The sequence below is a fragment of the Podarcis pityusensis genome, assembly GCF_964106645.2.
Source record: "Podarcis pityusensis genome assembly, chromosome: 13".
Classification (NCBI taxonomy): domain Eukaryota; kingdom Metazoa; phylum Chordata; class Lepidosauria; order Squamata; family Lacertidae; genus Podarcis; species Podarcis pityusensis.
In genome coordinates, this window is record NC_138038.1 from 35,527,616 (window position 1) to 35,555,187 (window position 27,572).

The 27,572-nt window shown below is 45.6% G+C and overlaps 1 protein-coding gene across 1 annotated transcript in view; it reads left to right on the forward strand.

Annotated features, from left to right (window-relative positions):
- Window positions 1–27,572, forward strand: part of SLC17A7 (solute carrier family 17 member 7) — a 64,890-nt gene that overhangs the window by 17,788 nt on the left and 19,530 nt on the right. Inside the window, exons 2-5 of the mRNA XM_080976195.1 lie at window positions 24,859–25,111; window positions 26,197–26,315; window positions 27,040–27,154; window positions 27,424–27,511. Of these exons, the coding sequence (XP_080832321.1) occupies window positions 24,859–25,111; window positions 26,197–26,315; window positions 27,040–27,154; window positions 27,424–27,511 (575 nt within the window). The remainder of the gene's footprint in view (window positions 1–24,858; window positions 25,112–26,196; window positions 26,316–27,039; window positions 27,155–27,423; window positions 27,512–27,572) is intronic.

The following is a 27,572-nucleotide window of genomic DNA, read 5'->3' on the forward strand; positions in this document are numbered from 1 at the left end:
AAGTTTATTTATTTCATTTATATACTGCCCTTCAACATAAGATCTCAGGGTGGCTCACAGAATAAAATCTTATTCCATCAAGTATGAATGAAGCCCACTGATTCTTGACCCGATTTGCCTGGTTAGTTAAACTAGACCGAAGGTTTTCAGTTTCCTGAGCAGTGTTCCTAAAGCCGCGCTTCTGCAGCAAGATGATTTGAAATGTCCAAAAGTCAAATTCAGAGCAAGCCGACAAGGTGGCCAACTAAAGAAGCAAAAACTCTGGGTGGGAATTCAAGGTAGTGCTAAGGAGATTGCAACCATTTCTGCTTGCCTGGCAGTAAGATCTCCCTTCTCCTCTCCCACCCCACACTGTGTGTTTTTTTTTTGGGGGGGGGTCTCCTGTCCCACTCATAGTGAATTTGGGGGAGGCATGGGGGGGGAGAGAAAGGGGAGAAAGGCCTGTTGCTCTAGCAGGAGTCCTTGCACTGGCTTCCCCTAGCAGAACAGGGGAAAAAAAAAATTAATGCATTGAAAAAATGCCTTGTAACCTACTGTAAACTCAGGTTGAACTTGTGAATGTACACCTCTTTCAAGAGAATGCAGAATATATCCAGAGCCCTACCTGCTCAGACCAAAGGTGCATTTCCTCCAGCACCCAACTTTACACAGCAGCCAACGAGATGCTCCTGGGAAGCTCATAAGTGGGGCAGGAGGCGAAAACTCCCCCCTGTTGTGTGTCAGAGGTGTGCTGATTTCTGATTTCCACTCAGAGAATCATAGAGTTGGAAGGGACCATGCGGGTCACCTCTAGGCCAACCCCCTGCAGATGCAGGAATCCTTTGCCCAACATGGGGCTCAAACCCACAACCCCAATATTAAGAGTCTCATGCTCTGCGGACAGAGCTGAGCCACTGTCATCACAACCGAGACATCCCACCTATATATCTCCCCATTCTACATTGAGGCAAGCAGGACTCCAGGGGTCCCAAGTGAAAGGGTCGTCGGGAGGGAATAGAGGCAGGTCTGCTACCTGGACATAAGGCTGTTGGCCACTGTGACTCTGTTCCGCCTCCACTGTCAAAGCCAGTATTTCTTTGAATGCCAGTCGCTGGGTGTCACAAGTGAGGAGAGTTGCTGCTGCCCTCAGGTCCTGCTTGCAGGCCTTCCCTAGACACCTGGTTGGCCAACTGCAAGAACTTGACAGGAATGAACCATTGCCTCTATCCATCAGGGTTCTTCTTGTGGCCATAGGGCCCATGCTGCATCCCTCTTGCTGAAGCTGAGCAGGGCTGCATCTGGTCCAGTAGTCGTGTGTGTGGCAGGGCAGGAACTGCTGCTTACCTGGACAGGGATGGGGCAGGGGAGAAGCAAGGTGGAGCCATGCAGTCGCATTGATGTGTTGCGGGAGGCTCTGCGCTCCTTTGTGTCACCTGCCACTTGTGGGAATGTTCAGGGATGCAGGAGAGGATATATTGTCTGATTATAGCCTTTCCAACTTGTGTTAACAAGTTCACAATTTAGCAGAGTAACATTCCCCTTTTTAAACTCAGCGGATACGTTTGTGCAGGCTCGCTAAAGCCTCTATAATAACTGTTCTGGTGTTTTTCCCTTATTCCCTCATAAAAGATAAGACACGACATAATCTTCTATAAAAGTATAAAAAGAGTTTACTCACATTCTGTTCACAATCGGATCCCAGAAGGCAGACTTAGCTTAGAAAAGTAACATACACTTGGAAACTATCCCATAAGAAGACAGCCCCTTTGTCCTCTCTTGGCTGGAAGCCAAGAGGGCATCTTTGGCTAAGCAGATGTTGCTTCTTCAATGCATGTAGACAAAGAGAGAGAGAGATAGTTGCCCTGCCCTGTGCTTTTGTCGTTACCTGCACAGGTGAGGCCACACCCACCTCTAGTCACATGCAGAAGAAGTCTGTCCCAGCCCAGAAGGAAACAGGAAGTTTACCTGCTGGCTGGACAAACATTCCTCCCCATGTGTAAACATGTTCACTCTAGGAATGTTGTACTTGACTGCTCTTGTGTTTCACATCCCACACCACTAGCTTCACAACAACCCTGTGAGTGCCTTGCCTAAGCTCACCCTGTGGTCTCCATGGCTGAGCGTGGCTTCAAACCTGGCCCTGCCTGGTCCTAGACCAGCACTCTCAACCACTCCAGCACACTGGGATAGTTAAGAAACATGTGGCTGGCAGAAATTCACGAGGCGTGGCTTCCTCCCCAGCATGGAGACGCCATTTTGGGCAAAGCTTAAACTTCTACATGGCAGCCCTCTCTCTCTAAAAAAATATAATATGGAAAAAATGGACAGTCCTGTAATCACAGCCTAAGGAAGTTGTCATATTCAGAGTGAGATCGCAAGTCCATCTAGCCCAGTATTTTCTACACTGGCTGACAGCATCTTTCCAGGGTTTCAGAAATCTTTTCCAGCCCTACCTGGAGATGGCGGGGATGGAACTAGGGACCTTCTGCATGCAAGGCAGTTGCTCTGTCACTGAGCTATTGTCAGAACCCATATATATGCCCACCACCACCCCTTCTTTTTGCTGCCTTTCTCCGCCCTCATTGCCAGGTGTCAAATCTAAGGTTTGACTGCTTCTTGGAAGGGGATCCTTGCGGCTTTCAGACCCCCCACCCTTTGAACCTCCCCGCTGTGCAGTGACCTTCCTGGTAAGGAATTAAACACAGGAGTTAATCCCCCCCCCCAACACAGGTTCAGGTTGCTGCTGCAGGCTACAAATCCCTGTCCCCTTATCTCCCAGAGGAGTGGAAAAGGCAAGTCACACACAGCCTGAAATGGAAAACTAACGGGTGGTTGGTCATTTTCTAAGTCTATGGTCAGTGGCACCACCAGGGTGGGACTTTGTGGCAGATGCCCAGGACTCCATGCAGCAGAATGATAATAGAAACATAGAATAATAGAATTGTAGGGTTGGAAGTGACCACGAGGGTTGCCTAGTCCCACCCCCTGCAATGCAGGAATCAGTGTGGGGCTCAAACCCACAACCCTAAGATTAAGAGTCTCATGCTCCACTGACTGTCCCTGCTAGCTAGCTATGGTGGCCCTGAGTTTAGCAGGGCCAACTTACCACATTTTGAAGTAATACACAATGCCCTCTAAAGAGGGGGAGGGGTCCCCTTTAAGATGATTAAGTCCAGAGTCTAAAGGCCCTCTCTCCATGTCGCAGGTGCCTTATACCCAGTCAGACTATTGGTCCATCTAGCTGAGTATCATCTGTACTGATTGGCAGTGTCTCTTTCAGGGTTTCATAGGTAGCATTTCGCCTGAAATCCCGGCGCACCATTGCCAGTCCGTGCTGGAGAGTTCTGAAGCATCACTCCCAGTTTCCCAGCCCTGTCGGCAGAGACCCCAGAGATTGAACCTGAGGTCTTCTGCATGCATAACAAGATGCTCTGCTTACTGGGCTATAGCCTCCTTCCCCCAAAAACATAAGCACCATGCTCTTGCGGTCAGGCACACATTGCTCAGCACTGATGTTGCTATTCAGGGTCGTGGCTGATTCTCCATCTCCTTTTGCTGGCACATCACCTACTCTTTGACTTTCTCCCTCCCCTACCCCACCCCACCCAACAATATAGATCATAGATGTTGCCCAAATTTCCGAGTCCTCTGTGTGCGCGCATGCATGCGTGCGTGTGTAAAACGCCTGCCAGTGACAGCTTGTGAGCAGGATGCTTCTAGGAAGGGGGGAACTGCGTGTGCCCGGATGCCCGTGTGTGTTTGCGCATGTGTTATTCTCGGCTTCCTTGCTGCATATTTCATGAGCAAGGTGACGGAGGAGGGGGGGGGAGGCTGGGAGAAGAGGCTTTGGCTGCTGTACAGAAGTGCTGAGCTTTAAAGCTACCTCCATATGTTCCCCGCTGCCTTCTTATCCAATGCCAACAATCTCTCTCTCTCTCTCCTTCTCTCTCTCACACACATGCAGCGACGTGCTCAGAATCGCACCAGGTTCTGTCTTCTGGTCCCTGTTCCGCAAGGAGCAGGACACAAAGCGTTCTGTAGGGGGTGCTGTGTCGCAAAGGGAAAAGGCTCAGGGCAGGGCAGGGAAGTGGAGGAAGAGAGACGTGCCTCCCTTGTTCTGCAACCTCCTCGTCTCCACATTCTATTTTGGAACTTCCCTGCACACACAAAAACTGACAAGGTGCCATTTTTGACACCTGTTCTGTTAACACTGCGAAAGGAGGAGAGGGAGGACAAAAATACCAGCGAGATAAGACAGCCACGCAGGGAGGCCGTGCACGTCCCTGTTGCTCCTGTTGATGCGAATCCGCAGGGGTTAGCTGAATGGCGGTGCAGACACCAAACATGTAAGGCCCAATTAAAGTGCATTACTTCCCCAACAGAATCCCGGGAGCTGTGGTTTAAGGTTGTCGGGTGTCGTAGTTCCGTTTGCAGTAATCTACAGTTCCCAGGGTTCTTGGGCAAATCCACGAGGACAAGAATTACACACCTGGGTTTCTCTCCAGATGTTGCTGGACTCCAACTCCCATTGGCCCCAACCAGCATGGGCAACCATCAAGGGCAATGGGAGATCTGGCCCTAGGCCAGACAATGACTGACGGAACATTTGGTCCATCTAGCTCCTTATTGGGTCTGACTGGCAGCAGCTCTCCAAGGCTTCAGAGAGTCTCTCCCAGCCTAATCTGGAGGTGCCAGGGTCTGAACCCAGGACTTTTTTCATGCAAAGCAGATGCTCTACCAGTGAGGTACAGTCCTTCCCCATCACCCCTAGCTAGCAAGGCCAGAGCTCAGGGGTGATGGGAGTTGTAGTCCAACAACATCTGGGGACCCACAGGGTGAGAACCGCTCCGGCCTAAAGCAAAAGACGCTGGTCTGGTGGCTTCCCCAAGACACTGGGATTTATAGTACAGTGGTACCTCGGGTTACAGACGCTTCAGGTTACAGAAGCTTCAGGTTACAGACTCCACTAACCCAGATGTAGTACCTCGGGTTAAGAACTTTGCTTCAGGATGAGAACAGAAATCACGTGGCAGCAGCAGGAGGCCCCATTAGCTAAAGTGGTACCTCAGGTTAAGAACAGTTTCAGGTTAAGAACGGACCTCTGGAACGAATTAAGTTCTTAACCCGAGGTACCACTGTACATCCCTCCTGCCTGGATAGCAAAACTAAAGAAAACAGTTTTGCTGTTTAGTTAGAGAAAGAAGTTTGGTTTGTCGCAGGTGGTTGGCAAGCAGGAGCCATGGGCACACTGGGAGCCTGCTTGCTTTGCACTATTCAACTTGTGCATTTGTGATTAAATAATAACAAACTCAGGTGGGCAAGTGCCTATCAGTTTATAAGCACTTACACAGATCAGACCAGAAGAATCTTTATTTGCATCAGCCACTAGCCATAGCAATAAAATAAAATGTACTGAAGATAGAGGTAAAAACTTAACTATGCAAAATTCATTTTGGAGGTTTATATCAATAATCAAACAATAGATCTTATTCTAATTGCCCCCGCTAAAAATGTTGCCGTTTTTGCTGTCACCTGATTATCTTGATCTGCTAGAAGAAAGAACACAGTAGCAATGGTTGAGTGACCCGGCCTCTGGCATGGACAATAGTAGAGGGGTAATAACCTCACTCCCCAAATCTTTATAATGAGTGCAAGCCAGAAGCACATGAGACACTGACTCAATATTGCTATCTCCACATGGGGAAAACCGTTTTTCCAGCAGAATTTTTCGAAATTGACCCTCAAGTACAGCCGAAGGCAGTATATTCATTCTTGCGTAAGTGAAAGTGCGTCTGTATTTTGGAATCGTTAACTTTTGCAAGTTGGGTGTCAACGTGTCAAAATGACTAGGTGGAAAATAATCATACCATGGACAAAATTTCCTTTTTGTGGCCAAATTATTCTGTCGCTCGATATCATATAGGCGCTGTCTAGTTAAATTACTGGCTTTACTGAAGCCCACTGTTAATAACTGTTGTGGTGATAAACCAGAAAAGTAAAGCTTTTGGTGGACAATTTTAGTCCAAGCGCTCTCATGACAATCTTGCGGTACTAAAGGTTGTTAGACCAGTGGGGTTTAAATTTAACCGAAGCCAATAATTAAATGTCCTACACCAAATCTGTAATTCAACAGAGGGGAGATTAGCCTCCAAGCGCAATGAAACATTTGGAACACAGGATGGAACAGAAAAAAGTTGCCTTAGGAACTTAGATTGAACAGCTTCTGTACATCCAAAGTGAGTGCCTGTCCAAATCTGAGCCCCATACAATAACTATGCTAGGGGTTTAGATTTAGACACTTCAAGTGCTGATGGTATGTGATTGCCACCTTTTGTAGCGAAAAAGCATGCCAGAATTTTGGAAGCACTTACATCACACGCCACCCCAAACTAAGGTGGCAGTTTCTATATACTTGGCATATTTTCCAGATATGCAGAAGTATCTAAGTTTGCAAGCGAAAAAGAGATTTTCTTTTATTTTTAAAGAGGAACCCCCCTTCCCACAGATTGACAAGTACCTGTGAGCTATCAGAACTTATGGAATGTTGATGGCTGTTGACCATACAGAAATTAAAAAGGGGGGGGGGGTAATTCACCCCATTGACTGAGTTCCTAGACAGCACAGTCCTAGATGTGTCCACACCATTTAATTGAATTTCTCCATTGAGAGGAGAAATTCCCCGGTATTGTAGTACTTTTCTCAGTGGCGGGGCTTGCTCTTAGCTTGGACATCTTTCTTGTTGTTTTTCTTCCCACTGTGAATGACAACAGCGCGATGTTAAGCGGAGCAAAGTTAAACTGGAATTTGCTGCCACAAGAGGTAGTGACGGTGACCAGCCTGAATGCGGCTTTAAAAGGGATTCAGACAAATTTAGACAGCTATGAATGGCTGTCAGACATCATAGCTGTGGGCTACCTCCCGTTTTCAAGGCGGCATATCTCTGAATACCAACTGCCTGGGAGCACAGGTGCGGAGAATTCCTGTATCACTCAGGGCCTACTTTGGAGTTTCCTATAGGCATCTGGTTCACCCCTGTGAGAACAGAATGCTGGACTGTGATGGGACTTTGACAGGCCTCTCCTTATGCCCAGACTGGCCACCACTTTTTGCACACACACCCCCAATGCCCTATCCACACTATAAATTTTAAGACAGTTTCATTCCAGCACGTTTTTGACTAACTTCTTCTTTTTTTATCTCAGGAATGTTTTTAACTGTTGGTATCTCCTTGGTGTTGTTGTTGTTTTCTGTTTTACAGCTTTATCTCTTTTTGTTTTGACTGCTTTTAGTCTTGTCCCCTGAGCTGCCTTGTTGCAGAAAAGTGGGATAAAAAATGGTGAAATAAGGATGGCGGAGGCAGCATTCATTGAAATAATACGTTTTGAGGACTGGTTTAAAGGAGGAGGCCCACTCTGTGACATCCCCAGGGCCCACCCCTAGATCTCAGGTTTGGGGCCTCAAATCTTGAATTATGCCGGTATGTGATTGGATGTTACCCCAAAACAACCACAACCAGGAAGCACCCTGACAATTCCAGGCTTAGCGCTGCTTTCAACTATCAGGGAGCCCCTTCCAGGCTGAGCCGCCTGCCAGGCTCTCAGTGCTGGTCTTTCTTTGACAGCTTCCAAATCATACACAGCTAAAGCCTTTGCCAGAACTGGAAACTTTTTATGGTCCTTCCAGCTCTGGGGGACCAATGGCCAGCCTGGGTGGGCGAGTTCTCTCCAGGCATCAGTCACAGTGAGACAGCCGCCTCAGGCATCAGATGCACCCTGGAAACTAGGTATGCAGTCCAGATATTAACTCCTCCCAATGGACCTGGTGGCTCATGGCCCAGGGCAGTGGAACACAGACCAGGGCATTCTTAATCCTAGTTCCTGCAATTTCTGTCACAAGGAAACTCCCTAAGGAACCCACAAAGAGGCTTGGGACACCCTTAAAACAGGTTTATAGGACCAAGGACCAAAGTCAACCTGAGCAGATATAGATCACTTGGCATGTGTAATATATAATTATGCGCACACATATACCATGTGTGTTTATAGGTGGCTCATTGTGTGGCAATGGGATTCAGGGCCTTCTCTGGTTTTCCATCGTGTCGCCTCGGTTGTGGAGTTTCCTCCATGTTGGCAGATCCAACAGCAAATGAAGCTTTCTCCTTTAGGCTTTTGGCAATGGATGGATTAAAGAGCTGGTCTGTCTGCTGCAGGAATGTGTGTTTTGCCGCAGATTGCTTATTGATGCTTATATTGGTGTTATGATGATTTTTTTAAAAAATCTACATGGATAATGTTATATTTTATTGGAATATGTTTGTATGCTGCCCTGGGAACCATTAGGTGGAATGATGGTGTTAAAATGTAATACAACAGAATTGTTATGCACACCCTAATAGTGTGGTTTCAGGGGATCCAGTGAGTACTCTTGGGTTGGTTTCCTTTGAATAAGAGATTTTTGTAACTACCGTATTTTTCCGTGTATAAGACTAGGGTTCCCCCCCCCCTTAAAAATAATGTCAAAAATTAGGGGGCATCTTATACACGGCTAGATCTCCCCCCGTTTTCTTAAATCTGAGTCCCCCCAAATAGTCTTATACATGGGGGCGTCTTATAGACGAAAAAATACGGCATATGCATTTAATTGCAAATATGCAGGTTGAGCTTAGGTGGAGGTTTCGCAGCTTAAACCTGCTCCAACAGATACTATTCTCCCACCAGGTTTTGAGGTGTGTGTGTTTCTTACTCCAAAGAAACCCCAGAGTTTTGACCTTTTCTTAGACTGACTCTGCTGCCACTTTAATCTGTTTGCATCTGAATTCACTTTATTTGTTAGGGGAGGGAGGCACTCCCAGAGTACAGACTCAGGCAGAGATGCAGTGGGCAGCCTCCTTCAAGAATAGGTTGCATTGCTGCACCTCTTCATTGTTGCAGGCAGGCTGGGCGGTGGGTAGCACCTTGAGGGGAGTTGGGAACCAGAAGCTGTAGAACAAATCAGAAGCAGTAGAACGAATCAAAAAGGCCAAACAGCACCCCAGACAAGGAGCATCTTCAGCATCCCCTCAATTTGCTTTGATTTTTGAAAGCATTTAGGTTTTTGAATTGCATTTGTATCCTGTTTCCCAGCTTGGACGCCTGATTTATCCCTGTTATAGGATAAATGATAGGTTTACACAGTTGCTCACAATGGTTTTACATAGACACTGTTGAATGAGCACTGGTGATATCAATTTCCCCATGAATAAAGGGGGAAGGGGAACGCATGTTAAAGCAGCCCTTTGGGAAACCAAAGGAGGGAAGACCCCAATAATATGGGTGGGTAGGCAGGGCAGGAGATAGCTCAGTCAGTTAGAGCATGATGCTGATAGCACCAAGGCTGCAGGTTCAGTCCCCGTATGGGGCAGCTGAATATTCCTGCACTGCAGGACTGGATGTTCCTCAGGGTTTCTTTCAACTCTACAAATTATACGATACGATAATCTTTATTGTCATTGTCCCATACAGAACAACGAAATTGAAAAAATCTACATCAGACATTCAAAAATCCACAAGCCTGCTATCCCAGCCTGGTTAGCCCCTAAAAACTCTGATACCCCATAATTGAATACAATATACTCACATAAAGACTACCTTACACTGCGTGTAAAACCAAAATCACATTTTCTCAGACGGCTAGTCCTAGTCTTTATAACCCTGTACCTTCTTCCAGAAGGCAGAAGCTGAAAGATATCATTTCTGGGGTGCGCACTATCCTGCACAATCTCTGCCGCTTTCTTATGGCACCTGGAAGCATAGATTTGATCCAAGGTGGGAAGAGTGCACCCAATTATTCTCTCTGCAGTCTTTACAACCCTGGACAGCATTGTTTCCCCCCGGACTGTGCAGCTCCCAAACCACACACACAGACCATAGGTTAATAGAAGTTAAAGTTATAGTTATATGATTAAGTGAAAGTTATATGATTCAAAATGCACAAAAACAGACATTTTATTGGTCCATTAATGCAACACTTGTCAGCTTTACAGGTGAAGATGAACTGTTTGTTTCAGCTATCGGGCAGACATTTGAGCTGAATGCCTGTGACAGGTGCCCCTCCCCAAAGCCCATTGCACCCCCATGCCCAGTTCCTAAGGCAGATGCCTGCCTCTAAATCTAGACCTGCTTACTAGGTAAATTGGTGCTTTTGGGAGGTATTCAGTATCACACAGTCTAGGAACACTGCCTTCCAAAGCCAGTATCCAGGATAAATGTCCAACCTGTCCAATGTGAGGGACACGCCCTGATTTTGCAGTTGGGTAAAAACAACAACACCCACATTGACTATTTAGGAGATGGTGTCTTCAGTTAACTGGGGGAAATCTGTCCATATGATTGGCACATACAACGATCCATCAGGTGGACACGTGACAGAAAGGCTAGGTCACTTGCAGCCCAATCATATGCAATGCTAGGTTTGCATGAGCCCATTGTTTATAATAGGCATAGGGGTCCCTTATTTTGCACAGGATAAAGCTGTTTGGGTGAAATCCTAAGAACACAACTGAGAGTAAGGTCAGGTTCTCTGGGATCAATGGATTGAGTAAGCAAGCCCAGGATCCAGCAGTTCATGCCTGATTTTGGGTCACCATTGTGCATGATCATTATAGCACTCATGTCTTTGGGGCTCTCTTTGAGCTTTCAATGGGTTGGTGCCGAGATCTGGTGGTGTGAACGTAAAGCCAGGCAAGAAACCGGAGGCTGATAAGCTTATGGCACCACCCAAGGTCACTGCAAACCTGCTGGCGGTGGGCAGCTTAGCCAGGGATATTTAAAACCTTGCCTCCTAAGCTGCCAACACGGCCGTCTTGAGCTGACGTCAGTGAAAAGGATCATATCCAAAGTCGGGCAAGATCCAGCGCAGGACTGTGTGTGTGTGTGTGTGTGTGTGTGTGTGTGTGTGTGTGTTGCTGTATTACAGAGAGAAGGGTGTGAAGCCCAACCAGTAGAGGGCGCTCTTCCTCTTTGGAAGGACTTGGGTGTATCTTCTTCCATTTTTCAAGAAAGGAAGCTATTTGGTTGGGTGTGACCAATTCAACTCTTTCAAAAGAAAGGAAGAAAATACTTATTGTTGGTGTTGCTCTTGGAGCCCTTCCATTAGGCCTGTTTATTGAGCTTGATTTGCTTGCACAAAGCATATGTGGAAGGGTTGACTATGTCTGGTCTTTACTGAACATGCCTTCTGCCTAGTTCCCAGGGAGGTTATACAGCAGTGAACATTCACTCTGATTTGCTTGCACTGTGCTGATAAAGTCTGCTTGCTAATGATTTGTTCATCCTACACTTTTCAGTGCATTTCCCCATCAGCTTCCTAACCGGAAAGATCTTCTGCGTTGTGGTGTTTTCATCTGCTTCAGTCGTGCAAAAGCTAAATTTCCAGTATGCCCTCGAATCCTCCCCTAGCAGTCTGGAGGTGGCTTTGCTGCGTTTTCATTTATTTTTATATTCGTTGTTGCTGCTGCTTTTATATTTTGTTAATTTCTTTTTTTCATAATGGCTGTATCATCCTTGCATTTATGTGTGCTTTGATAGCTGAAAGCTGCTTTGAGGAGGGGAAGAGTGGAGTACAATTCCAGCAAAGCAAGGAAGCCATTTTTCCGTGTGTGTGTTTTTAAAAAACAAACAACAGCAACAACAAAAAACGACAACAACCAACCCTTGGAGCAACCTGGATCCACAACTCCTTCTCCCCTTCCATGCTATAGCCGCATTCCCTCCCCAGGCAGTAGCAAGAGGGGAAATACAGAGAATCTCCCTCCAAAATGCCCAGATCAGCACTTTGATTTGGGCCTGGAAACTGATTGGTAGCCAATCGGTGTCATGGGCTCAGTTATAGCTGGGTGGCACACCCAGGAGCTCAGGGCTGGGTATGCTTTTCTCCCCTCCCCCCTTTTATATTGGAAACAGCCCTGCGAGGTAAAGGTAAAGAGCAGCACACAGAAAAGGTAAATGGCATTTCTGTGCGCTGCTCTGGTTCGCCAGAAGCGGCTTAGTCATGCTGGCCCCATGACCAGGAAGCTGTATGCCTTCCCGCCAGAGCGGTACCTATTTATCTACTTGCACTGCATGCTTTCGAACTGCTAGGTTGGCAGGTAGGCTAGGCTAAATTAATATATGTACATAAGCAGCAGTTATTGAAATGAAATCATGTAGCACAGGAGTGCCCTATAAAATCAGATCAAGGGGCGTGTGATGGAGGGATGCTGGGTCCCCCAAAGTATTTCTCAGAGAGTAAGGAAGGATGGCATTGCCAGCTGGCCAGAAAACAATATTCTCTTTTTTAAGAGAGAGGGTTGAAGCCAGCATGTCGCCGCCCGAAGCTTGTCACCTAAACACCATCCCCCCCCCCCCCGACGAGGAGTGCTGTTGTAATTCAAGCAATATATATGGTTTAATGTCAGGCGAATTGCACCCAAATGCTATGGGGTGTTTCCAGCGCTGTGTTTGTGCGCGCATGTGATTTCAGGAGTCTTTTTTGGTATGTGATAATAGCACATCTTCCTGAGCATTTTGGGTGTTGATGCACGATGTGCTTTAGTCACCGTTTGAAGAAATGGCAGTCTTTCAGAATTTTATTTTTTTCTGAGGCAGATTGAGTTGTCTGTTAAAGACACAGTGAAAAGGGCTTTTTATATTTTAAAAATAGTGACCCTAAGGAGGCAGTCTGAAATGCTGCCCTCGGGAAGGGCTCCGATGTGTAGAAATGTAGCAGGCAAAGATTTTCCTGACAAGTTGGTGGGAAACTAATCACTAGCCAAATTGTTTCTGTATGCTGTGATCCTGTTAAAGGTGTAATCCAGGTGGTTGCCTGCTTGTGGGATCATATTAGGGGGCAAGCTAAGAGGAAACGAGCCATTCCTAGCAACAGCTGCCACCAGGGTCGGAACTCTGGCATAGCCTATCAGATTTCTATATCATTTCTTCAACCAATGAGCTTTGTATTGTTACAACAGTCCTGTGAGGGAGGCCAGGCTTAATATCTGGCCCAAGGTCACTCGGCAACTCTGTGCCAAGGATTTTCGCTCAAATGCTCTCACCGCTACATGACAAATGACAGTCACTTGTAGTTTCTGGCTGGATTAGGTTGAACAGTTTTAAACAAGTTTTCGTGGAAAAGTGGGGTGTTCAGTGCTCCAGTGATGTGGGGAGAAATGTAGGGGGGAAGCTCTGAGGAAATCCAGAACCCTCTTCCTTCTAACCACTGCCACTACTCTGGGCTCTTAAAGAATTCAGCACACAGGCCCATGACACAAATTTGGGGGCAAAATAAGATGGTGTGTGCCTGGAGTCACACTAGCACAACTAGGGCTTGCGTGCACACCATGCGTTTAAAGCAATTGGCTTCTGCCAAATAACCCTGGGAACTGTAGTTTGCTGCTCACAGAACTACAATTCTGAGCACCCTTTAACAAACTACAATTCCCAGGATTCCTTAGGGGAAGCCATGTGCTTTCAGATGTAAGGTGTGTACGCAGCCACTTTGCAGCATGCCAGCAGAGGGTTTAAAAAATAAAAAATAAAAATGGGTGGGGGAGGGAGGGAGCAGAGATCTGGGGCCTGACACATAGGACCCGGAGCTCAGGACCCCTGGGTCACAACCTCACAATGCCACCTATTTGCAATTTTAGCCAAATTATGATCCATAGTCTCCTGTAACTAGGGGGTTTGGGAAGAGTGTCACCCAATTGTTTTAAGAATCCCTCCTTGCTAAGATATGGACTCTGCATGTACACCATACATTTAAAGCACATTCCGCCACCGCCACCTCAAAGAACGCTGGGAGCTGTATTTTGTTAAATGCACTGCTGGGAATTGTAGCTCTGTGAGGGGCAAACGACGTCTTCCAGGATTATCCAGAAGCGGGTGGGATGTGCTTTGAACATACAGAATAGGTGCGCAATGTCAGGCGCATATTTGTACTCACTAACACTGGTTGGCTTACGGATCTGACGGAGTCTGCTTGTGCAGGAGAGGGCAGGGAGGAACGAGGGACTGAGGGGAAGGGACAATACAAGGGGGCTCAGAAAGAAGGCCTTTCTGTCGCCTCCGTTGCTAAGGGAAAGGAGTTGTTCTCGGGCCCGGTGCCGAGATTGAGCTCAGAGCCCATCTGCACCAGCTCTGATGGGAACAGCTTCTGCGTGGGCATCCGCCGCCTCCCCACCAGGCTGACGAGACAGTGTGTAAGAGCGGGAAGGGGGCGGTGATGGACGAGGACTTGGGGGTGCTCCAAGCCCCTCTGAAATCTTTGGCAGGGAGGGACCTTCCCCATGTCTGAGCCCACCCTCTCTGCTCTCAGGTCAGTCTGGCCCTACTGCCTGCATCTACGCAGTCACCTGACGCAGTTCCTTACAAGGATAGCTATCCCATTTCTGCTGCTCCTGTCAAGTCCATATGCAGCTCCCTGTCATCCAAAACAATCCTCCTGCTTTCCTAGGATAGGACTGCCACCCTTTTCTCCCTTTTCTGCTCTCTGCCTTACAGCTTTGGTGTGTTGAGCTCGAAGAAGCCAGGGGTCGGAGGACCAGCCAGAGGACTGCATTCCCTTCAGGGCAGCCTTCTGAGGGCCGCGTGTCTGTGGTGGGCGGGGCCAGAGGCAAATGTGGGTGGAGCCATGGATGTAAATTTTACCTTTGCCCAGGAGGCCAGTTTGTACACATGCTCACACATCCGTATCCTGCATGTAGGCAGGCCAGAGGCACCATCAGAGCTCAGAGACACATTCTAGCCAATCAGAAACATTTGTGGGAGCAAAGGAAGGCCAGAGAAGGGCGTGGCCTGGGGAGATTTCTGAGGGCCAAGTAGAGGGGCTTGGAGGGCCACACTTTTCCCCAGGCAAGTCAACCCACAGATTCTGCACTGGACCCAAACTAACCTCATTAGTCTGCAAGGCTTCCTAAGTCGCCATCTCAAAACTTGTAATCTATTGCCAGTGGGCCTTTCGCCATGGCAGGAGGCCTTCCTCACCCTCTTTCCCCCTTCCTCCACCCACTTTTCTTCATTTAACACTGAAAATTGAAGAGTTCTGTGAAACTCTAAAGTGAGTGAGTTATGATTGGCAAGAGTGGACTCCGGATGCCAGCTGGGCCACCGAATGAAGTTTCCAAGCTCATTTTCAGAGGCAGCCCCACGGAAGGCATGTTAGTGTTACTGGCAGAGGAACGGGAGTGTGGAAGGAGCAGACCGTCGACTTCCGGTCGGCGCCATCGGTTAATGGCGGATTTCCCTCCGAGCTCCGGAGGGGGTCTGCTTTACAAGTTCGGGTCCTGTCGCTACGGCGAAGCGGGGACCCTCAAAAATTACAGGCGCGGAAGCCTGTGAACAAGGAGGCTCGGTGGGCACCATCGCGCCCCCCCGAAATCGCAAGGGAGCCTTTTTAAAGGCTCCGGAACGGCAGCGGGGGGAGAAGCGGTGCTGAGAGCCGCTACCCAGCTTGTAAAGCGAAGCCGCATCGCCATAGCCGGAGAGCGCCGATTCCTTCCTGAAAATTGGATTACAAAGTAAAACCAGTGAGTAAGACTGACTTAATTGGGATTTACAATTATCTTTTTGAAATTTGGCTGAAAACGGGATTGGTTAAAGTAAGGAAGTCAGCCTTTCCCGGACTGCATAAGGATAAAGCAAAGAAGGATTAAAAGCTGCAACCATTGAGAAATCGCAAAGAGTGAAGAGAACCAGACATAAACTGTGAATTTTCCCCCTTTTGGTAGGCAGGAGCAAAAGGGGGAGGAATTTGGAATTAGAACCTGCCAGAAAAAGATTTTAAAACTTTTTATCGCTGTGTCAAATACCCCTGAAACGGACTGCCGGGGCAAAGGAACCTGGAGAGAGAGAACTGTCAGTGAGCTGTCACTTAGATTATTACATTGTTTCAAACTACTCAGCTCAGGAGAGACATTAAATTACTGGTTTGTTGAACTCTGAAAATATAAGAACTGTTACAATTGACTATTGGGAAACCTCAGGGGAATTTTGGACTGTAAGACATTTTGTGTAGCTTTGGAAACTTTGTTCCCCTAGAGGACACTTTGATAACTGTTGCAAATTGGGCTGTAACTATTAAGGCAGTGGAAATTTCCCTTGAAAAACAACTAACAGCTGCGAGAGTGACCTTGGCTAGGCATGAGTGGTGCATCAGAAGAGACAACAACCAGGTCTGGGAGACAATACAAAACAAAATCTTCACAGCGAAGAATTTCAGTCCCAGGCATCCCAGTGGCACCAGCTGCAACTGGTCAGACAAGAACAACAATGTCATCAGATCCTGTAACACAAGCTTTGGTTAAAATAAATGAGTCTTTGGAATCTTTGACAAAGCAGGGGGCGGAAAATAGTAGAAAATTGACAGAACTCTCAATCAAACTTGATCAGAATACACAAAGTGTGAATGAATTAGGGAAAAGGGTGACATCTAATACAGAATCTATTAATAAAATATTAGAGGACTCTGCTAATATACGTAAAATCGCAGAAGAAGCCAAAGTCTCTGCTGATGAGGCTAAAGTCTCGGCGGATGCTACACAGGAAAAAATTGTACCAGTTTGCAAAAAGCTAGAAGATCATACATTGGCCCTGTCTATGCTTGAATTGGAGAGGAGAAGTAGAAACTTAAGACTACGAGCGGTGCCTGAAAGTGAAGGAGACAACTTGGCGAACTTCCTTTCTAAAGAATTTTCTGATTTTTGGCAACAGGAGTTAGAGAAGGAAGAAATTAAAATAGTCACTGCTTTTAGACTGGGAAGAGCACAAGGCAGGAAGAAGCCAAGGGATTGCCTAATAACATTAAGATCAAGAGAGGAAAGAGAAAAAATATTGAGCCTGCATTTTCAAAGAACACTCGAGATCGAAAAGTCTTTTGTGGAGATCTTTAAAGATATCCCAAAGGAAATTCTAGACGCAAGAACATACTATAAAGAATTGGTCGGATTGCTGAAGAAGAACGAAGTACCTTTCAGGTGGGAATTCCCGCAAGGCCTATCTTTCAAATTCAAAGGTAGGAAAATAAGGATAAGATCAGTAGAAGATCGAGATCAATTTTTAAATCACTACAGGGAAGACCTTCTGAAAGGAACAGTCGGAGAGGAAATAACATCAGAAACGAAAGACGCAACAGACATTTTAAACCTGACGTTTGGACTGAAATCACCGACAGAAGAAGAACAACTACTCGGAGCGACAGGAGGTAAATAGCTTCAGGATGGCCCTGCAACTTCTAAGCTGGAATTGTAATGGACTCAATCTTCCGCGAAGGAGGAAAAACATATTCCATTTATTGAAAAAAGAGCAGTTGGACATAATTTGTTTACAGGAAACTCATATAACAAGATTGCATAGGAAATTACTCGTCAATAAGAGATTAGGCCAAGAATTTATTTCATCGGATAAAGTTAAGAAAAGAGGAGTGGTAATCTATGCAAAAGAAAAATTCTCCCCAAAGTTTATATTTAAAGATGAACAAGGAAGATATTTGGCAATTGAAGTGCAAATTCAAGGTGAAAAATTTTTGATACTAGGGATCTATGCACCTAATGAAGGGAAGTCAGAATTTTTTAAGAAGCTGCATGAGACATTGTTGGACTATTTGGATTACAAATTAATTATGATGGGAGATATGAACGGAGTGGTATCTACAAATATGGATAAAGCACAAAGACAGGTAATTACCAGAGATGGGAGACTACCAAAGACTTTCTTTGAAATGACTGAAAATATGGACTTGATTGATATATGGAGAACAAGGAACCCTCTCGAGAGAGAGGGAACCTTCTTCTCTGAAGCAATGATGACCTGGACCAGAATCGATCAAATTTGGATTACTAGTGGGTTGGCTCCAAAGATTAAGAAAGTGGAAATCTGTCCAAAGACTTGCTCCGACCATAACGCCGTGAAGATGGAGATGAAATTTACAGTAACTGGTCAATTCAGATGGAGGATGAATGACAACCTATTTCGAGACGAGGAGATCCATAGAAAGGCCCAAAAAACTTTAAAGGACTACTTTGAAATAAATCTAAAAACTGATGTAGAAAAAAGAGTGATATGGGACGCAAGCAAAGCAGTGATGCGAGGATTTTTAATTCAACAAAATTCAGTAAAAAAGAGAAAGCAAAATGAGAAGAAGGATAAGATCTTGGAAAAGATAAAAGAAGGAGAGAAGAAATTGAGATCAAAACCAAAGTCCCAGGAGATTCTGAGAGAGATTAAGTTATACCAGACACAATATATGGAATTGATGAATCAAGAGATTGAATGGAAGATAAAACAAATGAGACAAAAGACTTTTGAATCAGCAGATAAATGTGGTAAGCTTCTGGCTTGGCAACTGAAGAAAAGACAGAAACTAAATACAGTTACAAGTCTAGAAGTGGATGGAAAGATTATTTCTAAACCTAACGAGATAAGAAACTGTTTTTTGAGTTATTTTAAAAAGCTATATGCACAAGGACCGCAGAAGGAAGAAGATATAGACGAATTCCTTAAAAAGTATGGACTACAAAAAATCTCCTACCAAAGTAAGGTGGATCTAAACCAGAGAATAACAGATCAAGAGATAGAGAGTGCCATTCAAAATATGCAACTGGGCAAATCTCCAGGACCAGATGGACTGACTTCCAGATACTATAAAGCTTTGAAGGAGTGGCTGGTACAACCATTAAAGGAAGTCTGTAATGAGATCTTGGAGGGGAAAAGGGCACCAGAATCGTGGAAAGAAGCGTATATTACACTCATACCAAAGACAGAGACTGAAAAGACTCAACTTAAGAACTACCGCCCAATATCATTACTTAATGTGGATTATAAAATTTTTGCAGACATTCTGGCAAAAAGATTGAAAAGAGTGTTGATGGAGAAGATTCATAAGGACCAAGCAGGCTTTCTCCCAAAAAGGCATTTATCAGATAATGTGAGGAACATAATAGACATTCTGGAATTATTAGAGGTGAATATAAACACTAAAGCAGTTCTGATCTTTGTGGACGCGGAGAAAGCCTTTGACAATATTTCTTGGAGTTTTATGAAAAAGAATCTTCATGGGATGGGGGTAGGCCAAGGATTTGAGAATGGTATGGGTGCCATATACGCTGAACAAAAGGCTAAGTTGATTGTAAATAATGTGATAACTGAAGAATTTAAAATAGAAAAAGGGACACGACAGGGGTGCCCAATTTCCCCTTTACTTTTTATTTCTGTTCTGGAGGTGTTGCTTAATATGATTAGAGATGACCAGCAGGTTAAAGGTGTACAGGTCGGAGCCAAACATTACAAGTTAAGGGCCTTTGCAGATGATTTAGTACTTACTTTACAAGAGCCAGACACTAGTACAAAAAGGGTGTTGGAGCTAATTCAAGAATTTGGTCAGGTGGCCGGATTTAAATTGAATAAACAAAAGACTAAAGTTTTGGAAAAAAATTTGACAGTCATGGAAAGGGAGAAGTTCCAGAATGAAACAGGTTTGACAGTGGTAAAGAAGGTGAAATACCTAGGGGTCTATTTGACATCTAAGAATTCGAACTTGTATAAAGACAATTATGAAAAATGTTGGTCGGAAATTAAAAAAGATCTAGAAATATGGTCAAATTTGAGATTGTCAATGTTAGGCCGAATTGCAGCTATTAAGATGAATGTATTGCCTAGAATGTTATTTTTGTTCCAAACATTACAAATTCTGGACAAGATAGATTGTTTCAAGAGGTGGCAGAAGGATATCTCGAAATTTGTCTGGCAGGGCAAAAAGCCCAGAATAAAATTTAAAATACTGACGGATGCAAAAGAAAGAGGGGGGTTTGCCCTGCCGGACTTAAAACTGTATTATGAAGCAGCAGCATTTTGCTGGCTGAAAGAATGGATGCTCCTCGAGAATACAGATATCTTGGACTTAGAAGGTTTTAATAATACATTTGGTTGGCATGCATATCTATGGTATGATAAAATTAAGGTGCATAGGGCCTTTAAAAACCATATTGTCAGGAAAGCATTATATAACGTTTGGATAAGATATAAAGATTTGTTGGAAAGTAAAACCCCTAGATGGTTGTCACCTTTAGAGGCTACAGCGCTGAAAAAGCTCAATATGGAAGCTGAATGGCTAAAGTATTGGGAAATTTTGGAACAAGATGGAGATAAATTGAAGTTACAGAGCTATGAGAAATTGAAACCCAAGGTTCGAGATTGGCTCCATTATTATCAAATAATGGAGGTACATAAACAAGACAGGAAAATTGGATTCCAGGTGGAGAAATCAAAATTAGAAATTGAACTGTTAGAATCCAATACTAAGAATTTGTCAAAAATGTATAATCTGCTGCTGAAATGGAATACACAAGATGAAATAGTTAAATCAGCTATGATTAAGTGGGCACAGGACATTGGTCATAACATTATGTTTGCTGACTGGGAATGGTTGTGGAACACTGGTATAAAATTTACGGCATGTAATGCCTTAAAGGAAAATATTATGAAAATGATCTATAGGTGGTACATGACCCCAGTCAAGCTAGCAAAAATATATCATTTGCCTGATAATAAGTGTTGGAAGTGTAAAGAAACGGAAGGTACTTTTTATCATCTTTGGTGGACGTGCCCGAAGATTAAGGCTTTCTGGGAAATGATATATAATGAAATGAAAAAGGTACTTAAATGTACTTTTCCTAAGAAACCAGAAGCCTTTCTCTTGGGCATTGTCGGCCAATTGGTGTCAAAGAAAGATAGAAATTTCTTTATGTATGCTACGACAGCAGCAAGAATACTCATCGCAAAGTATTGGAAGACAGAAGAATTACCCACCTTGGAAGAGTGGCAGATGAAGGTAATAGACTATATGACACTGGCTGAGATGACTGGCAGAATCCGTGAGCAGGGGAAAGAGACAGCGGAAGAAGATTGGAAGAAATTTAAAATTTACCTTAAGAACTATTATAAAATTGAGGAATGTTAAAATGTCGAGGTTTGGAGAAAGAAAAGGAGATTACAGTGACATAAGATTAAGTTGAAGAAAAGAATAAGAAAAAATATATTTGATAAAATTAATTAGAATTTGCTGAAATAAATTTTGGAAATTGGGATGTAGGAAGGGGAGGTTTGGGGGAGTCCGAGAAGAGAGGGACATGAAAAAAAGGTTATGAAATTTTACATGTTTGTATGTCTTTTTTTATTTGTTTGTATTGTTTAAAATTATTCTGTAAAACCAATAAAAATTCTTACAAAAAAAAAAAAAAAAATGGAAGGAGCAGACCGTCCCCCAGCCCCACGATTCCAGTAGGGTGCCATTGCGGCAGCCCCCCTGGACACACGCTGTGCACCCCCGCGCGCACACCGGGTACCACGCCCCCACAGGTGGCACACCATGCCCCCAGAGCGCGTTCCATGCCACCCAGGGCGCCAGCCACGCCCACGCCTGCTCTCCGCCCCTGGTAGCGGAGCATGCAGCTTCGCCACTGGTTAGCGTGAAGGATGGGGGAGAGTTCAGATTCAGATCACATTTAAAGGTGAACCTTCCTCACACACACTTTCTGAAGCAATACACGGAATGGAACGATATCGTCCTGTGAAATTTGCGCTTCTCTGAACTTTGCAAGGCAGTTCTCCAGCCAAGCAAATGTATGCAAAAATGCATATGTGTAAAATGTGTGCATAAGAGTAAAAAAGTTATAGTGATCAAAGTGTGCTAAAATGCATTATCTTAAGGGAAATCGCTTTGCAACAGGGTGCATTTGAGGCAAAGCTGCATTAAAATGTGTGCTTTAAGAGAAATTCACACTAAAATGCTGGTGAATTTTCATGAGGACTTAAAATATATATATATCACAAAACTGATGTGGAAATGTGAAGAACTGGAGAACCACAATGGCGTTGTATTTAGAGTGTTGGATTAGGACCTGGCAGACCAGGGTTCAAATCCCCAGTAGGCCATGAGGCTAACTGGGTGGCTTTGGGTCAGTCACTGCCTCTCTCCGCCTCACCTACCTCACAGGGTTGCTGTGTGAATTAATTGAGGAGGGGGGAAAGAACCATGTGCAGTGGTACCTCGGGTTAAGAACTTAATTCATTCCGGAGGTCCGTTCTTAACCTGAAACTGTTCTTAACCTGAGGTACCACTTGAGCTAATGGGGCCTCCCGCTGCTGCCGCGCGATTTCTGTTCTCATCCTGAGGTAAAGTTATTAACCTGAGGTACTATTTCTGGTTAGTGGAGTCCTGAAGCGTCTGTAACCTGAAGCGTCTGTAACCCGAGGTACCACTGTACACCACCTGGAGTTTGTTAGAGGAAAAGGTGGGATATGAATGCAATGGATGGATGGATGAATGATTTAAGAATGGAAATTTGGGAAACTGAGAAAAAGCAAAATGATCAGATCCACCAATCCCAAGTTAACAGTCAACAGTCAACACAGACCAGGGTATGCGTGATGTGTTTTCCATGTTCTAGAGCATGTAGGCAAAGCACTGCCCGAAAGAGATCTTGCCACAACTGCAGATGCAGCATCATCGCATCAGTTCTGCCTCTCCTTCCCCCCACTTTTATTTGGCAGCGTTTTATGTCATAGACAGGTTGGACACAGAGGGATGGTGGGAGGAACCAGCTGGGGAATCCCCAAGGAAGAAGGCTCAGAGTCCAGGGAGTGGTGGTGGTGGGACAACAATGGGTGGTCAGCGGTAGAAGAGGGAGAAGACTGGGGGGAGGAGGTGTCAGAAGCTGAAGGGGTAACAGGGTTTAGTGAGCAGGAAGAGGCAGTGGCAGAGAGCAGTCCAGAATAAGAGGCAGAAGCTAAAGTTTGTGAGTGGGAGGAAGATGGCCAAGAGGCAGAGGTGGGTCTGGCTGCTGCTGCTGCAAGCTCCCCTTCCACCCTGTCTCACAGAACCATGAGATACATGAAAAGAGCAGAGCAGAGATTGGCTGCATGCAGGCACAGTCTCTGATTGCTTGGAGAAAGCCCTGGAGAGTAGGAGACATAGGCGGCTGTGGGGAGGTGGGGACCTTTAGTCTCGGAAACTGATTCCGTGGAGTAAAACCACCAAGAATGAGATGCCGTGCTCATTAGGCCTGGCACCCAGCCAAGTCTGTGGAGATTGTGTTTTTGCTAATAAAGAGTTAATGCCAACTTTGCACAGTGTGATTTACAGACTGGCTCGCTCTGTGATACTTTAGGTGCTTCGTAAACAGAGAAGTGAGAGCAGAAGAGGGGAAGACATTAATGAAAATGAAGGAACTGAGAGCTGTGGCAAAGAGGGCATCTTCCAGCTTCAGAATTAGTTTAGAAAATTGTCCCAGTTCAACCCGCATTCTGGAGGGCAGGGCGGAGAGTGCGTCCCCATGGCCATCCCCAAATAATGTGCTCCCTGAAGCAGGGCATCAAACAGGAGGACTCTCCTGCCTCTCTCCACCTGGCCCAGGGCAGCGCCTGACAGGCTTCATATGGACTGCTGCTGCAGTTGTTGCTTAGCAAGGGCTGGGGTATTTGGGGGGAAGCTTTGTTGGGAGGTTTTGCTGTTACTGATATTAACTTATATTACTGATAACTTTTTGTATCTTTATTTTTATGTGGCAATTCTTCAGTTCGGTTATGTAGTTTTTAATGTGTTTTATTTATTTTTATGACTATTTTGCTATGTTTGTATTTATGTAAATCTTTTCATATTGTAAGCCGCCTTGAGCATTGTTTTAACTGTGGAAAGGTGGCATACAAATAATAATAATAATAATATGATAATAATAATAATAATAATAATAATAATAATAATAATAACAACAACAACAATAATAATATTTATTTATACCCCGCCCATCTGGCTGGGTTTCCCCAGCTACTCTGGGCAGCTTCCAACAGAACACTAAAATACAATAACCTATTAAACATTAAAAGCTTCCCTAAACAGGGTTGCCTTCAGATGTCTTCTAAAAGTTTGGTAGTTATTTTTCTCTTTGACATCTGGTGGGAGGGCATTCCACAGGGCGGGTGCCACTACCGAGAAGGCCTGGTTCTCTGTAACTTGGCTTCTCGCAGTGAGGGAACCACCAGAAGGCCCTTGGCGCTGGACCTCAGTGTCCGGGCAGAACGATGGAGGTGGAGACGCTCCTTCCTGATGTTGATGTTGATGCCCCCTTTCTCACCTGAAGGCAAGGTGCAGAGTGGCCAAAGCCAGCCAGGTAATTTTGGCATCTGAGGCAGAAAATCCCACAAGTAGGGATGGAGGAGAAATTTGATTCAGTTCGCGTTGAAAGGCATACCTACCGAATTCTCGCTTTCCAAAAGAATATACCAACCATAAGAGCGATCTTTAGAAATTTGGACTTCTCCAGGTTGTGCTATTTGGTTTTCTAGCCAATTGATGTATACAAAAATTCATAACTTGGGGTAAAGTGTACACATACTTGTGAAAATACAGTGGAAAGTATTGCTTTGCAAAACTGCATCCAGAAATGGGGGTATTAGGAGAAATCCACACCAAAATGCTGGTGGGTTTTGGGGAGAACTTTAAAAACATAAAACAAAGAGACCACAAGCCAATGCAGACATGTGGAAAACTGAATTTAAGATTGGAAAAAATGAGAAACCAAAACTTCCCAATTCACCCATTCTTTCCCACAAGTACCTCCTTCCCCTCCCTGGCAGAAAAAATACAACAATAACCACTTAACTGACAACTTGCTGCCCTTTCATGACCGCCTGAGGCAGCTGCCTTCCTTTCCCCAATGGTAGAGACATCCCTGATATCAATAAAGGAGTGGAAAGAAGGCAATGAGGCAGAATCTGCTCACCTCATGGGAACAGATTTGAACCATTGCTTTTTCTGGGTCGTCAACTTTAGGTCCTACCCATCCCTTCAAGCCTTCCTCTTATCTCTGACTTCTAGGATCCTTGATAAGAAACAGGCAGGTGGGGAGACCATCGAGCTGACTGAAGAGGGCCGGCCTGTTGAGGTGACCGAGAAGCACCCGCCCATCGTCGACTGCACCTGCTTTGGCCTCCCTCGCCGCTACATCATCGCAATCCTCTGCGGCCTGGGCTTCTGCATCAGCTTCGGCATCCGCTGCAACCTGGGCGTGGCCATTGTCAGCATGGTCAACAACAACACCGTCTACGAAGGGGACAAACTCGTTATGAAGGTGAGACTGTCCTTCCTCTGGAGAAGGGGTGGGCTTTTTTTTCTGTTGAGGGCCAAGGGACACAGGAGGCACTGTGGTCTAAACCACTGAGCCTCTTGGGCTTGTCGATCGGAAGGTCGGCGGTTCAAATCCCCGCGACAGGGTGAGCTCCTCTTGCTCTGTCCCAACTTCTGCTAACCTAGCAGTTCGAAAGCACGAAGTGCAAGTAGATAAATAGGTACCACTCCGGCGGGAAGCTAAACGGCGTTTCCATGTGCTCTGGTTTGCGTCACGGTGTCCCGTTGCACCAGAAGCGGTTTAGTCATGCTGGCCACATGACCCAAAAAGCTGTCTGTGGACAAACACCGGTTCCCTCAGCCTAAAAGCGAAATGAGCGCCGCAACCCCATAGTCGCCTTTGACTGGACTTAACCATCCAGGGGTCCTTTACCTTTACCTTTAATCCATTGGAGGCCACAGGGCAGTGCTGGGTGGAGCCAGAACTGATTATGGGCAGAGCCAGAGACAAAAGTGTTCTTGAATAACTAAACCAGAATGAAGTTTTTCACCATGCCTAATGAGATCAGCACCCCCAATCCTGCGCAGGTCTACTCAGAGATAAGCACCTCTGGATTTTTTTTACTATTGCTTCACACATTCCAGAGCCCTGACTGTTTCCCAGGGTCGGTTTTCTATAACAGATGTGGGGACCTCTTGGCCCTCCAGATGTTGCTGAACTACAACCCCCATCAGCCCCAGCAAGCATGGTCGATGGCTAGGGATGCTGGGAGTTGTAGTTCAGCAGCATCTAGAGGGCCACTAGTTCCCCACACCTGGACTAGGATGACTTTCCAACTCTATGATTCTATGGTTGGATACACAACATACACTTAAAGCACAAGTTTCCTCCCAAAGAATTATGGGAAATGTAGTTCACTCCTGACAGAGCTACAATGCAGAGTACCATTAACATAAACTACAGTTCCCAGGATTCTTGGTTGGAGGGGGAGCCATGAGCATTGAATGGATGGTGTGACTGTGACCAAAGTCCTGCTGCTGGCTGTAATCAGGAACCGAATCTTTCCTCTATTCTTCTCACCACTTTAGAAAGCAGAGTTCAACTGGGATCCTGAGACAGTAGGCATGATTCATGGATCCTTCTTCTGGGGTTACATTGTCACCCAGATCCCAGGAGGGTTCATAGCACAGAAATTTGCTGCTAACAGGTAAGATGCGGGTAGGGTATTGTTTTAGTGTGTGTATGTGTAAATCAAAGAGGGGGAACATGCAGATTTTGGCTCACATCTGGTGATCTCATTCTTTAGAACAGGAATAGACAGATACCTTGGTCCATTTGGGTTAGCTCACTATCTGGTGAAAGATGAAGATCATGCAAATTGACTGTACCTTTGTATAAACCAGATTATCACTACAGCAAAAATTTGGTATTTTGTGTCTTTTTAAAAAAGTTTTTGGTTCTTTTCAAGTAAACTTTAGTTGATAATTTAAGAAGTAAGTTTAGCGTGCAAGAAATTTGCAGGCATGAGGAGCAGCACTGATCCCACAATAAACACCTATCTCGAAACCCACAGGCGTACATAGACCCTCGCTAGAGAAAGCGGAGGTTGCTTATGGTGTTTCCTAGGCCTGTCCTCTCACTGTGCAGGTCTCTAGTCTCTACAGCACTTGTGTATATATTATCCTGCGGGAAGAGGCAGGGAGCTGTTCAGAGCAATTGGCTGACCATCAGAATGTGGATGTGGGACATGGAATCAAATCCTCCTTCAGCCATGAAAGCCGCTGGTGATTAGGGTCATTGACTCCCTTATCACTTCACAGGCTCATGTGGAACAAAACCCCCCTGTAAATACCAAAAGAATAATGATGAGAGGGAAAGCAAACGGGCCGGGCTTTCTTTCTTTTTCTTAACACCTGCCTTTCGGTCCACAGGGTTTTTGGCTTTGCCATTGTGGCGACATCAACCCTGAACATGCTCATTCCATCGGCCGCAAGGGTCCACTTTGGCTGCGTGATCTTCGTGCGGATCCTGCAAGGCCTTGTGGAGGTAAGGCCCGCGCCCCTAATCTCTGCGCTTTCGCACCGCCCCGTAATATCGACCTCTCCACCTTCCTCTCCGAAGCCTCAGCTCCCTTCCCTCAGAGCACCGTCACTGTCTTTGGGGCGCTTAGCCCTCTAGTAAAGAACGGAGCCAAGGTGGGACAGAGTTTTGGGTCGGAAGCAGAGCTTGTTCCTTGGGCCTGCCTCTTCTCTCTCTCTCTCCAGTGGAAAGGTAGCTCTGATCTCTATGTAACTCTCTGTGCCCTCCACCTCCAGGGGGTCACCTACCCAGCATGCCATGGTATCTGGAGCAAATGGGCACCCCCCCTGGAACGCAGCCGCCTGGCGACAACAGCCTTCTGTGGTAAGGTAACATGTTCACCGACCATTGAAGTTAAATGGGCGGGGAGGGCCTCCCATGCAAC